Source organism: Peromyscus californicus, unplaced genomic scaffold (assembly GCF_007827085.1).
Source record: "Peromyscus californicus insignis strain IS unplaced genomic scaffold, ASM782708v3 Scaffold_11__1_contigs__length_118956290, whole genome shotgun sequence".
Classification (NCBI taxonomy): Eukaryota; Metazoa; Chordata; class Mammalia; order Rodentia; family Cricetidae; genus Peromyscus; species Peromyscus californicus.
In genome coordinates this window covers 4,889,443-4,906,374 of record NW_026294402.1, presented here as the reverse complement: position 1 = coordinate 4,906,374, position 16,932 = coordinate 4,889,443, and the positions used below count along the sequence as shown (strand labels likewise).

The 16,932-nt window shown below is 44.3% G+C and overlaps 1 protein-coding gene across 5 annotated transcripts in view; it reads left to right on the top strand.

The window, feature by feature from the left end:
• Window positions 1-16,932, top strand: part of Yap1 (Yes1 associated transcriptional regulator) — a 99,040-nt gene that overhangs the window by 48,769 nt on the left and 33,339 nt on the right. For all 5 annotated transcript variants that reach the window (XM_052751781.1, XM_052751767.1, XM_052751773.1 and 2 more), the window contains exon 4: window positions 11,777-11,890. In XM_052751781.1, coding sequence (XP_052607741.1) covers window positions 11,777-11,890 — 114 coding nt within the window. The remainder of the gene's footprint in view (window positions 1-11,776; window positions 11,891-16,932) is intronic.

The window sequence follows — 16,932 nt, the reverse complement described above, 5'->3', positions numbered from 1 at the left end:
CGCTTGGTCCTGGTGCACCACCTTCCCTCTTTAGACTGGTTTTAAAGCAAGTATGTATATTCCCTTGACAGGACCTGTAAGGCCGTGTGTGTCACGAGCCCCAGAGCCACCCCTCTTACTCTTAGATCTAGCCTGCTTCTTTAAACATGCCTCTGATCTCAGTGCTTGGGAGGCAGAGGCAGACAGAGCTCTCTGAAGCCAGCCTGGTCCACATAGTGAATTCCAGGATAGTCAGAGCTACATAGTGAAACACTGTCTCAAAAAAACAAAGCAAAAACAAAAATCAAGTCTACCCACTTTACAGAAGCTGAGCTTGCAGATATAATCGTCGGGTAGTTGATGTGACTGTGGTTTTTCTCTGCATAATAGGGAGGAGTCGCAAACTGCTTGATGAAGGCAAAGACTTTAAAGGAAATTGTGCCATACATTTAAAGTCCTTATTTGTTTTAAATTTCCTTTTTTTTAAAAATGTGTATGAGATTTTTAAATTTTGTTGTTAAATATGTTCTTAGTTGAATTAAGTTTTGCCTGCATGTATATATGGTGCACCATGTACATACCTGGTGCCCATGGAGGGCAGGAGAGGACACCAGATGGCCTTGGAACCCAAGTTACAGGCGGTTATGAGCCATGAGTGGGTGCTGGAAACCCAACCTGGGTCCTCTGCAAGAGCAGCCAGGGCTCTTAACCTCTCAACCCTCTGGCTTTTGACTTAAAGGGCAGGGAGTAGCAAAGGAAGCTTCTTTGCCTCCCTCATCAGATGCCCTCAGACCCTTTCTCTTTCGTTAGGTGGCCCAAGGCCACAGTGGCCTCATGAGCACCTTGGTATACAGGATGTGTTTCTGTGCTACCCCTTTGCAGTCTCGCTGGGTGGCTGGTGGCACACACTGGTGATGGCAGACACCTGTGGCAATTCTTGATGGGCTGCTGGCTGCCTTCACCTTCCCTGTTCAGAAGACTGTGATACTAGGAAACGGCAGTGGCCAGACCAGAGACTTGTGACCGTGGCTAGGAACCTTGGTGGCAGACTTGCCTGGGGGAGTTGCAGAGTGAGACCTCCTCTGTCAAGGTGCGAGGCAGCTTCTCTTCTCCACCAACTCACTCTTGTTTTGGGTGAATTGAAAACAGGCTTTGAAGAGGTGATTGCTGAATTTAGGTTGAGACATTCTCGGTACAGAACAGAGTAACTCGATGAAGGACCAAGTTCCCCAGTCAGTGTTCACTGAGGATCTGTCAGGAGTGTGCTTGGGTGTTCTCAGAATGTGTTTTATGTATGGGACTTGATTTAAATTCTAAAACTGGAACGGTGAAAATGATGCAGGTATGTTGCACTGGTAATTTTACTTTGGCAACTTTTTTTTTTTTTTTTTTAATCATCACCAGATTTCAAATAAAAGTTGTAGAGCTTAAGTATTTCACACTCTAAATGTGTGTACTTTAGGAGTCAACATCAGAGATGTCCTTCATTTAGAACAAGGGGCATCCTAATCTAACGGGGTTGATTGGGATTCCTTTTAGAACACTGTTTTATCATATTAGATTTTTCTCTTCTTTTTTTTTTTTTGTTTGTTTGTTTGTTTGTTTTTGAGACAGGGTTTCTCTGTTAGCCCTGGCTGTCCTGGAACTCACTCTGTAGACCAGGCTGTCTCAAACTCAGAGATCCACCTGCCTCTGCCTCCCGAGTGCTGGGATTAAAGGCATGTGTCACTAGGCCCAGCGATTTTTCTTTAAAAAATTTTAAGGTTTCATTTATATTTGTTTATTGTGTGTGGGAGTAAGGGAGTTGAGCACATCATGAGGACCACCATCTGGGATTTGATTCTCTTCTGCTGTGTGGGTCCCGGGAATTGAACTCATGTCAGACTTGGAAGGCTTCACCTCTGAGCCGTCCGTTTCTAATGTTTTGTTTATGGTCTAAATATTAAAATGAGAGAATTTGGACTCAGTTACCTTTAAAGCTTCTGTTATTGTACTAGCCAGTTTTTAAAGTGGTAGAAGCCAGCCGGGTGGTGGTGGGTGGTGCACGCCTTTAATCTCAGCACTCAAGAGGCAGAGCCAGGTGGATGGATCTCTGTGAGTTCGAGGCCATCCTGGTCTACAAAGCGAGATCCAGGACAGGCACCAAAAACTACACAGAGAAACCCTGTCTTGAAAAACCAAAAAAAAAAATAAAAAATAAAAAAAAAATAAAGTGGTAGAAGCCAGATTCAGAATTTTGCTAGTGAGCTTTTAACAACAACTCCCCCCCCCCCCCCCCCCCACACACACACACATTCCCATCACTAAACCATGTGATAAGTGGCAGAGGAAATAGAGACAGAATGGCACTGGGGACTGGAAGCTTGTGTGGTGTGCTTGTAGGTTTGTTTCTAGTGATACACTGGCTCTAGGGAGGACGCTGACGTTACACAGTACAAAGGGCCTTACAGAATCACCAGATACTTCAAAATGAAGCTGTGTGATGACCCGTGCCAGGAATCCAGTACTGCAAGGTCAGAGGCAGGGAGGATTGCTGCAAGTTCCCAGGCTAGGCTGCACACACAGGGGGTACCAAGTCTTAAGACGTCCGGGGTCCCTTACAAAATGTAGCGTTTGCGAGTAAGACCTGGGCATGTCTTCCTGTGTGCTTTGAATGCCGTCTAACCTAAGTGTCTGATTTAACCACGTTAACAATTGTTAGGCTGATTATTTGTGAAGTAACAAGAAAAATGTCTATACATTTTAATAAACAGTGTTAACTTTTCATCCTTGTTAGTTGAATCCATGCATATAAAGCTCAGGGATTGTGGGCTACTGTGTATCTCCTGAGTGAAACAAATCCCAACCAGAGACTGGGCTACTTCATCTGCTGAGTGCTGAGGACATTGGCAATGAGTGTAGGGTGGCTTTCACTCCAGGATTGTTTTTTTCTCTCCCAATAGAGAATTGAACTCAGGGTCTCAACATAGGTGAGGCAAAGGCTCTACCACTGAACATTGTCTCTGTTACAGACAGACACTCGCACACACATGCACGCACACGCATGTTATTTGAGGTCAGGTCTTGTGTATCTCTAGCTGGCCCTTGCACTCACTACGTAGCTTAGGCTGGCTCTGAATGCCTTCACCCTCTGCTCTGCTCCCGCCTCTGCGGTGCTGGGATGGCAGATGTGAGCCACCATTCTTAGCCCTTCACTCTAAATAAGAACATTTTGGTCATCTTCCATGTCAGTAGACATTTAAGAATGAAATGGAATGCTTCAGAATGGAGATTAGAGGAGCTGTAGTCTTGGGGACCTGGAGATGGAACCCAGGTGCTCATGCTAAGCACCTCATGCCTGAGCTGCACCCCCAGCCCCAGGAAAGCTGTCATCAACAGACCTTGTGCCCACATAAAATGATAGGTGGAATGGCCTGTTGATAAGATTTCAGTCTAGAGGTGCCTGTCTCTAGGAAGCAGCTCTGTGCCTGGGGTATGTGGGAGTTTGGAGGGAGGGGGTAATGATGTAATTATGTTATCTCAAAAACAAAAGATAGAAAAAAAGATTAATCTAAACGTAAAGTAAATGTGATCCAATATTTTGCAATTAAACTATTTGTAATTACTGGTAGCTAGTATTACTTCATTTAAAGTAATTTAAAGCATCTGTCCACACCATCGTTATTTATTTGTATTTATATTTGAAGCTTTCTATGATCAAATATAGGCCTCAGGCTTTTTTATCCCAGTGGTGAGTTTATTTCTAGCTTTCAGACTTACGAAGTCTGTCTGATGTGGGCAGTACAGTGTTCCATACACAGATTTCTGTTTTTCCCCTTGATTATTTTAAGATGAGATTTGTAAAGAATTCTGTATTAATGAAAACAGTACTGTATGAACCAAGACCTCAGGCAGGAATAATGTGATAATGAAGCCCACAGTCAGTGCAGCCGAGAACCAGTTTGTCTTGCCAGTTATTCCTGACCTCTGTCACCAAATGGCTGTTTTCCTCCCCACAAGGCAGTTCAGGTAATCTGAGAAATGACAGGCTGAGATGGGAAAATGGCTTTGGGGGTAGAGTATTTGCAGAGGAGAAGGGACGGAGCAGGAGGGGAGGAAGAAGCGTGGCCCCAGGGAATTAAGTAAGCATAAACATACGGTGATCTACAGCCCTAGAAGTGGGGTTCATTTGGTGTAACCAACCCTATCCTCTGGAAGGTCCGGGGAGGGTTCATGACTAACTCAGCTACATAGTTCAGATGCTGTCCTGGGCTACATGGGACCCTGTGTCCTAGGAAGAAGAAATGTGGTTTGCTTGTGCCTTTATTTATCACCCTGTTCATTTCTTGGTGTTGTGGATCAGACCCAGGGTCTCAGGTGAGCCAGGCAAACACACCAGACTGTAAACCTGACTGTGCATCTTGGTCAGTAACATAGAACTAGCCACCATTCTTACATAACATGTAGATGTGGATTGAGCTTAGCAGTCTGTAAGTGCCAACAAGCAACATGAAGGAAATACAAACATTTAAAATTTCCTGCTGAAATAGAAATGATTGGTCACCCAAAGGTAAAATGGCCAGTTGGTTTGGAGATGGCCTTGGACCTTACCCAGTACCAGGCCTCTTCTGAAGCCTTGTTAATCCTGAGGCCAGCCAGCACAGGCCTCACATCAGGCCCTGACTCGCTGCGCATGACCACCTATGGGGCAGCTCTACAGCCGACTTCTCTTTGCTCCAAGCTTCTCACGTATCTGCACAGATGACTTTTGACCATCACCCGCTTCTCAAGTGTTCCTTTTTCCGTTCATACTTAACCCAGAGTACTTGTGTTGCAGATTGAATTTATAATTAACTTTCTTGTTTTTTGAGGTGGATCTAACTGCAGCCTAGGCCTCAAATTTATGATCTTCTTGACCCAACTTCCTAAGTGTGGGGTGATGGGTCTGAATTAACTGTTTTCTATGGCTTTCAATTTTTAAACAGGATTTTAAATTTTTTGTTTATTTAATGTATGTCTAAGTGTATTTGTGTCACATGCATGCAGGAACCTGCAGAAGTCCAAAGAGGGCATTGGATCCCCTGGAACTGGAGTGGGTGCTGGGAAGTGAACTCAGCCAGTGCTCTTAACCATTGACCACCTCTCCAGCCTTGATAGGATTTGTAACCCTGACTATCCTTGAACTTTGGACCCTTCTCTCCATATCCCAAGTGTTAGGGTTACAGGCTGGTGCTAGAGACACTGCTGGGGCGGGGCGGGTGGCATGTTAAAGATCTTGACTATTGCAGGTGGGGCAAGGTTTCCAAGCCTTGCATTAGCAGTCAGCCCCTAAATCAGAGGAAGCAGATAGAAACCCAGGTTCTCTTGATCTGATCCGAGAGCACACATTAACAATTCTTTCTGTACATTTAGGAGTTATTTGAATTCTGACAGTTACTGTTGGATGTAAAATCTGAACCCATGGAAGAAACAGGTACAGACTGCTGTTACCCAACGCTCTAGCCACTGACTGGAGAGAGCAGGAGCGCACTGTTGGAGATACAGGGGAAGTGTAGCTGTACCCAGCTCCTGAGGAAATGAGTCATTAAACAGTAGGACTGAAAGATAGAAGTGTCCATGGCAAACTTTTTCTTCAGTGTCATTTGTAGATGTTTTTGGAAACTTTGTGAAAAGAGATTAAATTATTTACATCCAAGGACCAAATGAAATGCCTGTTTTATTTCTTCTCTTGGTGAGTGCTAAGGTTTTATTTTTGTCTTTTCCACTGATTTCTAAATCCTTCTGGTCACTATTGCTCCAACAGTTTTGTGACTCATGGAAGGAGTATTTGTGTGAAAGATTAAGATGCTAATTCTTCAAAAATGGCATCTAGACTGCCATATATAGGCAGGAGTGTAAGTGAGATGACTAAATCTTGCAGCAGTAGCCAGAGTGTTCCTGAGGAATACTTCTGAAAAAGTATGTAAGGTTAACCAGTGAATAAAACGTAACTGGTTTTAATGAAAGGCGGTTGTTTTACTTCAGCTTGAAGTCTAAATGAGCACTTTACCAAACCATAAGCTGTTGCATTAAGTTAAATCTGAAACTTAATGCTTAACCCTAAATAGGGCATGCGTAATAGACCCATGTCCCCTTAGTCCCAGGGCCATCATGGAAGATTGGGCAGAAAGACTGTAAGAGCCAGGGGAGCCGGGAGGAATGCTGTGAACATTGTGGCCCTGGCGTGACTGTGCAAGCATTAACTCAGCCTGTGGTGACCTGCACAAAGGCAAGTCAGTCCACATTCCAGCATGGCCAGGAGGACGGGCTCAGGAGGCCTTGCCCCTCGCCGAGGAACCATTGGCAGTTGGTGGCTGCTGGAAGAAGGGAGTCTTTTTTTCCATTGGTGTGGCCCCTGAGAGGTTGTCTGTGTGCTTGTGAATGGCTCCGAGACTATATATACAGTGCCCATTTGAACAGCACTAATTGGACTCAGTGAGTTACTTTTCTTTCTTTTTAAATGCGTGTGGGTATTTTACTTGCGTGTATGTCTGTGCACCATGTGCACGTCTGGTGCCTTTGGAGGGTGTCAGGTCCCCCAGAACTGGTGTTAGAGTTATAAGCTGCCATGTGGACGCTGGAAACCCAACCCAGGTCCTCAGGAAGAGCAGCCAGTGCTCTAAACCCCTGAGCCATCTCTTCAGTCCTTCAGTTAGTCATGAAGGGAGGTTTGCTAGAGTGTCCAGAGGTAGTGGGGAGTGGATATGGTCAGGCTGCCTTGTGTATTGTATACATGTATGAATTTTCAAATCAGACTGGAGTTACATTGGTGCAATCTGGAGAGTGGCCTGTTCCAGGTTCTCTGAGTACATGTGGCATTCTAGGGATTTTAATGTGATAAGCAGGGGTAAGTTGTGACAGTGGTCACTGTTTTACTTTGAGACTAGATGTTGCCAAAATCATTCATTCTACAGATGTGAAATGTTGTGTTTTCTATAACAAAGTCTCAGCAGGGAGTGCTATGTGGATGTCTCTGTCCCTTGCCGAGCCTGAAGGTGGGACACAGGAAGCTGGCAACAGGGAAGCACTCTACCCTCAGCCCATACTCAGCCCTTCCTGCATGCCAGCCACTGTTTAAATCATGAGACAGTTCTAAACACAGGTTGTGTTTCCTATAGTTAAAATGGAAAGGGGAAGGTAGACCAGTTACAAGTTGACTGAAGGGAGATGGCGTCTTGCATGGCTTTTCCACTGGAGCTCCTGTAACTCTGTGGAGCTGGGGCCTGGGTGGACTCAAGGAGGGGCCTGAGCATATCTGGGGAAGGGGAAGAATCCATGCAGAGCACAATGGCCCACTCGGTGGTCTTGAGCCAGGTTTTGGGAAGTCAAAGCTAGTTAGTAAGTGAACCATTTAGGTCCTTTTAGGTTCTGAAGAGAGAGGGTATATGATCTGAATTTGTTCATTTAACAAACAGGAAATCAGAGAGTATTTGGAGCTTCCAGGATGGCTGGAATGTAACTGGAGTGGTGAGAGAGTGGCGGTGTTTTTGACCTACTGAACAGTAGTTAGTGAAGGGAAGGAAAGATGGAGGTGTGTGGGCACCTACTGAGACCTGAAACTTAGCATTAACAGTGGTAGAGAGAGTGGGAACAAACAGAAGACACTCTCTGGATACCTTAGTGTGAGGGGCTTCTGAGCCTTGTTCTGAAAATTTTTAGAATTCCATTAAAAACATAGCTCCTGGGCTGGAGACATGCATGGCCAGTGGTTAAGAGCACTCGTTGCTCTTCCAGAGGCAGAACTATTTGTTCAAGAACACCTACTGTAAGCATTCCATGTGGAACTTTCTTCTTTAATTGTGAGTGTTCATCTCCATTCCGTAGACACGGAGAGGAAGTATCACTAGAGTTTGCCCAGGATTAGAAAGCTAATAAATTTTGAGTCAAAATAAGCCAAGTTGTAAGCTCCAGGGCTCAGGACACACAGTGTGCAGGACTCTGGGAAGCACTGGGATTCCACTCCAAGTCTTCAGGTATGTGGTCCCAAGTATTGTCTACCACACTGCCCATTGTGGTCTAGGAAGGAGTTTGGGGCACACCAACATGTTCTAGTGGCTTGATGTAAGAATTTTCTTGAGACTTTGTTGGGGTGGGGAGTATCCTGACAGTTTACTAAAGCAGGTTCGATCTGTATATTTACGATTGTTTTAGAATCAGGTATCTAAGCTTGCACACAAAAATGACACTATTTCAGAAGCTGAGGTAAAGGGTTTTGTGTATGTGCATGCGTGCACGCATAAGACCCATTCTGAACACAGCGACATGCCTTATAAAGTGTTAACAGAGCATAGCTGTTGGAGAGGGACTAGTGTTAACTTGTGCAAGGCTTTTAAGGGGAAAATGGTCTACATAACACAGAATGTCCTGAGACTTTTACAAGTTTCAGGAGGAGGAAATTTGCTATTGGTCAAGCCTGATGTTCTGAAGAGTGTGACTGGGTTTATCCCAGATCTGCCACTTCTTAACTTAGGCCCAATAACTTCGCCTTAGTTTTTTCATCTGTTTTGTGGTGGAGTCCACTTTGTGAGGTTTTTAAATGAGTTCATACTTGTTTGCAGAGAGTGCAGAATTCTGCCTGCTGTGTAGTGACAACAGTTTGTACTCACTTGAGAGTGGCCCGCATTTTAGGTTGCTTCTTTTAGGAGGTCATTGAGTCTGCTTTTTGAGAAACTCCTTGAAAGCCCTGTACTTCATGCACTCACTAGGGTGTGTGCTGGCCACTCAGTGTCCTCCCTGATCATGACCCCTCTGTCTCGGGCAGGTGAGGGGGAGGGCTTGGTCTGACCAGGCGACAGTGAAGTTTCCTGTTTGAGTACAGGTTGTAGATGATTTTCCTTAATCGTTACTGAGGCAAGAGCATACAGGCAAGTGCATGAAGTTGAATCATCTCTAGGGTTACAGTGCATCTTACTTGTTTAAAATATTGTTCTAGTAGATAAATTAGCAATCAAACAGTATTGGCAAATCCTACATAAAATTGTATTTTCCTAAGGATACATCTAAATTTTGAGTTATTTTTAAATTAATCTTATTCTGATTCCAGTTTTTCACCCTCTTCACGTCTCATTTAAACTGTTGGCCTCTTTTTACCCTGCAAGGGTTGCTGTTTGTTTTTGTTTTCCCTTCAATCTTTATAGCCTTGCCCAAAAAGCTTTGGTGTCGGGATCCAGCATGGTAGTCTAGTTTTGAAAAAACACCATCTCTTATATTCCCGAAGGCCTGGCCTGAGGATGTGAATTGAGATGATGGAGACCTTGTCCCAAAAAAACAAGAACAAAAACAAAAAAGAAAAGAAAAATGTTAAGTTACCAAATTCCTCCTCAGGACCATGTCTGATGAAGCCTAGATTTATATTGTTTTACTAAATTTTGACTATAGTTAAAGATCTTTCTTTTCAGCGTTCTACAGATTGATTGATTGATTGATTGATTGATTGCTGACCGACTAACGCTCTGGGACATCAAATTGCCTAGCATGTACTGAGCACCTGACTGGAGCTGTAGCCCAGACCTTCCTTTTCCAGCTCCCTCTCCTTAATTCTACTATTAAAGGTTAAATGGCATGCAGGGTTGTTGGGGGCACCTCCCTGATCTCCTGCTCGCGCTCTCAGAAGGAAGACCTCTTACTGTTGCCTGTGTCCACATAACTTACCTACCTACCTTCCTTCCTTCCTTCCTTCCTTCCTTCCTTCCTTCCTTCCTTCCTTCCTTCTTTCTTTCTTTCTTCTTTTTCTTTCGTCTTTCTTTTGTTTATTGAGATTTCTTTCTGTAACATTCTGTTTATACACAATATACAGGAAATGTTAAAGACACAGATGAATAGGTAGTTTGCAGTTACTTTTTTTTTTTTTGAGACAGGCCTTGGCTATCCTGGAACTAGTTTTGTAGACCAGGCTGACCACGAACTCAGAGATCAGCCTGCCTCTTTCTCCCAAGTGCTGGGATTAAAGGCGTGCACTACTGCTGCCCAGCTTCATGGTTGTATTTTGATATTGAGTGTTTATAAGGTTGTTAGCATAATCTTTGAGTAAGTACATTGTTTAATTTTAATTACCATAAAGAGAAGATCCAGCGAGTGCCCTCTTGATTCTCACTTGGCCTGTTGCCTTCATTAGTCAGTCTGTTACTTAAGTTTCACTGTTTTTCTTCAGTTATTTAATGATAGACAAGACTGTTATTAGTGGAAAACGTTCTGAACTAATGCCTTTTCCAGAACTAGAAATCAAACCCAGGATCTCACACATTCTAGGCAAGCTCTCACCCATTGACTTACATTGCTAACCCTTTAAAACAGTTTTAAAGATGAGGTTGAATTAGTGCTGGCCTTGAACTTTTGATTGTGTGAGCTTGCCTCAGTCTCCTGAATAATTGAGATTACAGGTGTGTGTGTGTGTGTGTGTGTGTGTGTGTGTGTGTGTGTGTGTGTGTGTGTGTGTGTGTGTGTGAGAGAGAGAGAGAGAGAGAGAGAGAGAGAGACAGACAGACAGACAGACAGACAGACAGACAGACAATGCCTGGCCCACTTGGATTTAGTTCTTGTGGGTCTACCATTCTTAGTGAAATAAATGCTATTAAAGCTTGATAGATTTCTTATAATCAGGAACACTGACAAAAGTTTAGGGCAGTAGATTTATAGCTCCGGGAAACAGAAGTGTTTGAGTTCCAGGCCTACCTTAGACATGCCTGGTCGTTCATCTGTATGTGGGGACAAGAACAGGACCGAGCAGGTGGAGCCACAGTGTGGCTTTAAATGTGGCAGCATCATTTTACACGGTGGAAATGGCATTCATGGCCTCTTGCTTTCCCTTGGCCCAGATGGGCTAGGGAGAACATGGGGGAAGTCCAGATATCACTGATGGTTCTGACCATGATGGCTAAGGTGCAGAATGGTGTTGCTAAGCAACCGAGTGAGAGTATGGAAGTCTCCTGGGAGTGTCCAGTTGTGACTCTGAGGCATCTAGTGGCCACTGCCAGTCTGTCAGACACAGTATCTTAGGACTTTGAACTTTGTTCAGTTTTTCAAGACAGGGTTTCTCTGTCTGTCCTGGCTGTCCTGGAACTCACTCTGTAGACCAGGCTACCCGCATCCCACAGAGATCTGCCTGCTAAGTGCTGGGATTAAAGGTGTGCGCCACCACTGTCTACCTTTCAACTTTTAAACGCCTTGTGCATTTTTTCAAAAATATCTTAGAGTTGAACCTAAAGGTTTGAGAGTTCTGTCTGTCTAGTGGGTGGTTCGGTGGTTCCATAATTTTATTCTGCGCCTCTTTTCATTAGTTACTTTGCAGACGCTTCCTTACGCTCATGAAATTAGGAAAATCTTTTTACCTCCCAACAGGTGTCGCATGTCCTAGCCCCCTCCCACCCTCCCAACAGACAGACCTTCAGCCGCAGTCCTCTCATGCCAGCAGTCTCTGTTCTGCTTTACAACAAACTTGAATGTCTTCGACTGTCATACTCTGTATTCTGGATTGCTTGCTCTAAGTTAGTTGCATATAATGGATCTAAATGGAGCAGGCTGTGTCAGTTGAAATGTGCTTCTAATCTGACCACTAAAGTTCTCATCTATGTCTTAGGGTGCTGGCTTTATTTTTTAAGTTTGGTTTTCATGGAGGAGAATCAGGTATGTTGGCCTGCCTTATTTTCTCTGGACATAGGCTGCAGTCTATTTAATGCATTGCTTTATCTCTAATTGTGTGTGTTCTTTTTAAATGAGCACTGCTCAGCTTCTTAAGGTACACCAGCTCAAAACCAACCATAGTCTGTTCTCTGTGTTATAGGACCTCTTCCCGATGGATGGGAGCAAGCCATGACTCAGGATGGAGACGTTTACTACATAAACCATAAGAACAAGACCACGTCCTGGCTGGACCCAAGGCTTGACCCTCGTTTTGGTAAAGGTTTACCTCAGAACCTTTGCGGTCATTTTGATGATAGTATGCGGGCTGGGGGTGTAAGAAAACACATCTCAGTGAAACTGCATTGCCTTGTGGTGAGCAGTGGCTGCACACCCAGCCTTTTCTTACGCTATGTATTTTGTTTAAACTTGAGAAATCCAGGTCCAAAGCAGCAGCGTTCTAGCCTGGGTTGGTGGTGAATGCTGTGGAAGCTCAGGGCCATAGTCTCTGCTGCTTCGTTCAGAACGGTGATCTTCTTGGAAACAGGCCACACTGCTCAGGCTTGTCTACGACCTGCAGTCTCAGTTTCCCTTGAGATGCTCCTGCTAGTGCTTGGCTGAACCATCAGGGCTGAAGGTGGGGACATACCCCAAGCACCAGATGAAGTGGAAGGAAAGCATTTCACAACTGTTTGGGAATTTTTTGACCTAGTTTTATGTTAAGGTCCTTTCCTTCACTTTTACTTAGGATATGAAAGGCAAAACAGAGCCCTCCTCCCAAATGTGCATGTTTTGTAAGGGTCTTTGTGCCTGTTTACTGGCTTTTTGTCCATATTTCTTTCCTGGTAGTATTTTGTCTCTTGGCTTTCTGAATCTTTACAAAGCATGGAAAATGAATCTAAAAAGGAACAGATAATGTGGTTTGAGCATTCATCTTGGCCCCATGCTGCTTAATGGAAACAGTGTGTGGATCAGTGCAGTCAGACACGCGGGCGGGGCCTTTGAAGCTTCCCAGGGGCTGACCTGGCCACACCACAGGCCTTACTGGAAAGGAGAATTAACTCTGTGAACACCATCAAAACACAACCCTGGAGCTGGGTAAAAACATGGAGCCTCCAATACAGCCTCCCCCCATCTGTTTACTAGGAAACAGACAACAAACAATAAAAAGCAGTGTTGGGGTGTGCCTCCAATGTCGACTTTATGGACTGGTTGCCCCACCCCAACCCCCAAGGAAAGTCAGAGCTGGGGTTGCAGCCTAGACGGTTATTTTGACAGCCAGTTTGGCTCAAATACCAGCTGCTCAAAGCTTTCAAACCTGTTGTGTTAAGAAAGTAATATACATGTTAGCAGTTTGCAACTTCAGGTTCTTTTTAATATTTGAATAGTCCTTGTGGTTGAAAACCCCTTAAATGCTGGATAATAACAGCCACATTTCCGTAATCAGATTTGATGATTCAGTTCACCTGCCCTTGGGGAGTTTGGAAGAATCAGGTTGTGCCGCTGCTTCCAACTTTTAACACAGTGTGTGTGTGTGTGTGTGTGTGTTTGACGTGTATGTTGTTGAAAGAAAAGAAATCGGGAAAAGCATTAGCAGTGTAGGAGAGAAATTTGTCTGTTAGTTTAGTTTATCTGGTGATAGTACCTACAGCTGAGTCTTCTAAGAAAGAGCGGATATTTGAGGTGGGGAAAAAAAACCATTTACCCCCCAGCACACATGCATGTGCACACACCGTAGAGATGGCAACAAAAGTCTCCTGCCTCCCTCCCTTCCTTTCTTTTCCCTTTTTGGGCCCCGCTCTGTGTGTATTCCAGACAGGCTTGACTACATGCCAGAGCTTTTTATTTGTGGCCTGACTTTTAATCTGTTCCAGACCTGTGCAGTCAGAGCTGGAGTGTAACTGAGGGGTGGGGAGAAGAACCAAGTGGGCTTCTGCGTTAGAGTAGAGCAGAGAAAGCAAGCTGCCAGCTGCTGGGGTTTACTCTTGCCGCCTTCAAACCCAAAGTTCGCTACAGTGGGTTACTTACGTTTTATCTCTGCCAAAGACATACAAACTGCCCCTCTTGTTTCTGACCCTGGGGCCATGCAAACGCAAGCACATGCTGTCAGTTGCTGCTTCCATGCCTGTGGAGTTCACTTGCTTCTCTGTGTTCTTAAATACAGTTGAGTCTTAGAGTCTTAGCTAAGGAGAAATGTGCCCGAGTCTTCTAGAATGGAGGATGAACTGTAACTTACCACCTGCTCCAGCATCAACTCTCAAGTTGATACTCTTTATTAGGTTCTTTTTATAGAATAACCCACTTGGTGGTGGTATTGTTTCTGGTTTTTCGAGACAGGTTTCTCTGTGTAGTCCTGGCTTTCCTGAAACTCTCCATGTAGACCAGGCTGGCCTCAAACTCAGAGATCCACCTGCCTCTGCCTTCTGAGTGCTGAGATCAAAGGTGTGCACCACCGCCGCCCGGCCCCACTTTCCTTTTTACATCTTTATTTTTATGTGTGGCTAGCGTACACTGTGGAAGATGCTGGTGTTAAACTCAGTCCTCTGCTTTTAGCTGCATTAAAGAATGTGGTAGTGTTATGTAGTATTTATGCTGGCTTGAAATTCTTTCCGATTTGGGCTGCAGACAGATGGCTCAGTGAGTAAAGTACTTTTAGTGTGACTATGAGGGGCCTGCGTTTGTTTGTTTGCTTGTTTGTTTGTTTGTTTGTTTGTTTGTTTGTTTGTTTGTTTGTGTTGTTTCCAGACAGGGCTTGTAACAGATGTGTAACCCGGGCTGGCCTGGAAATAAGAGAGCTCTGGTTTTGCCTCCTGAATGGTGGGATTAAAGGTATGCACCTCCACACCCAGCTTTTTATTTATCATTTCTTTTAACTTTATGTCCTTTTTTAAAAAAGAAAAAATTGATTCTTTTATTTTTATTATTTTATTTCACATGTATGAGTGTTTTGTCCTTATGTATATCTGTGCACTATATGAGATACCAAACATACGGAGAAAGAAAAGAAATATTTGTAGTCTGGGTTCTTGTGTATGGTTACTTCTCAACAACCTGGGTGTCAGAGGCCAGGGAAGGCTGGCTTTAGTCTGCTGGTTGCAGCTGGGACTTTCTTTGAAGAGGAGCCAGGGTCTGTTAACCTTTCACCTAGAGTCAAGCACCAGCTCCAGAGACTGTCCTGGCAAATGCCTGCTGAGGGGCAGAGCGGGCTGCTCTGGTGGCGGTAGCAGAGTCGGCCCCGCTGCCCGAAGGTGGTATGTTACTGGTCAGCTTGCTTTCTGTGTGAGAACCTACCCGAGGCCACCATGACGGACTGCAAGCCCTGCCATCTCCTCCAGCAGTTCTTCAGCTTAAGCTTTTCTCTTTTCTTTTTGGTTTTGGAAGACAGGGTTTCTCTGTAGCCCTGGCAGTCTTGGAACTTGCTTTGTAGACAGGCTGGCCTCGAACTCACAGAGACCTACCTGCCTCTGCCTCCCGAGTGTCAGGATTAAGGTGTGCCCACCACTTCCTGGCCAACTTGAGCATTTCTTGACGTGAGTTTTTGATGCATAAGATTATTGAATAAATATCCAAAATAGTTCGGGACTGCTGAGATCAGCTCAGTGGTAAAGGTGTTGCCTGCCCCCTACCCCCAGGATCCATGTTGTAGGAAGAGAGAACTAACTCCTTTAAGGTGACAATACCCCCTAATAAATACCCCCAATAAATGTTTTAAAACTAAAAACAGTTTAATACTTGTGCTTGACATTTTTATTTACCCAGGGTGAGTAGCTATGTTATTAAGTTAAATTAATATGTATAATTTCTGCATGATGAGTACTTAAGTGAGCTATCTAATTCATCAGAGTTAATTTTTAGACACTTGAGCCCACACTAGCTTAGAACTCACTGTGTAGTAATAAATGTTTGGCCTTTATGCTGGCTGTCTTCTTGGCCTGCTCTCTCAAGTGCCGGGATTTGTAAACATGAGCTACTCTGCTAAACTGGCAGTTTTTAAAATCTAAAAGCTTAAGATGACCTGAGGCGTGATAAGTAACAGTTTACTTGTGATTTGAAACTAGAACTGTCAAATCTGTACACGTGTTCGCAACTTCTTAAGTTTCAGGTTCTACTTGGATTAACTTTAAAATATGCTAAAGATGGGGTAGTTGTTGCTTATGGACTGGATGAAAAGGAAAAGATTTAACAGTCTGGGGTCTAGACTGGGTGGCTTCTGGCTTTTGTCATTTTTGCCTGTTCTCCTGCCCTAGCTCACCCCAGAATCTCGGCCCTGCTTCAGTCTGTCCCTGCATCTTGACGACAGCATATCACTAATTCGGGACAGGACTAGTTACTGTTCACAGTGAAGGACTGGAGGGTGCTGTGTGAGCAAACCGGCCAAGGGAAAGTGAAGGAAAGGGAACCACGGTGTAGGGTGCACTTCTCTTACAGACCATTGGTTACCTGGGGATAGGCCTCATGGCAGAACTTCATGTAAGTTAAAACCGTTTAGTCAGGAGTCCACAGTGTGAACTAAAGTGTGGTCCTTCCCTCTAAGAGCGCCATCATCTATCTCCATGTACAGGAGAACAAGGCAGTTGGGGACAGAGAAAGTTGACAACCAATTAGAACACATACACCATCCATCTCGCCTCATTTAGCAGTCCATGTTCTTCCCAGAATACAAAATGAGCTGTTGAGAAAGTTTGCTTTTGATTTCATGTTTTAAATATAAGGCCTTATTCTCATGACAATCCCCCTGCCTCAGTCTCCTGAGTACCAGTATTATAGGATGCACTACAATACCTGACTCTGTTGACTTTATTTTCTTTTCTGTTCCATCCACATTGTTTTGTGGGGTCGGAGGGGAAGAAAGCCTTTTGGGTTGAAGGGGGAAATGGATTAGTAGAATTACTTGTTGGTGTTTTCATCTGTTAAAGATGGGAATATTTGCCCAGGTGTGGTAGGCCTTAAATCCTAGCACTTGGGAGGCAGAGGCAGGTAGATCTCTGAGTTTGAGGCCAGCCTCATCTATAGGGTGTGTTTCAGGACAGCCAGCCCAATAAAGTGAGACCCTGTCTCAAAAGGTATGTGTGTGGTAGGGGGATGGCTTCTCTACCCACCCACCCCACCCCACCCCCTGATTTCTCTGTGTATTCCAGGCTAGCCTCAAACTCACAGAGATCCACCTGCCTCTACCTCCCCAGTGCTGGGATTAAACATGTTAAACATGTATGCCACCACCACCTAGCTATTTGAATTATCTTAGTTTTAAAAAAAATCACTAAGGTGTATGGCTTATTAAGTATTGGCAAGCAAGCTATATATTGATAATAAAGACAT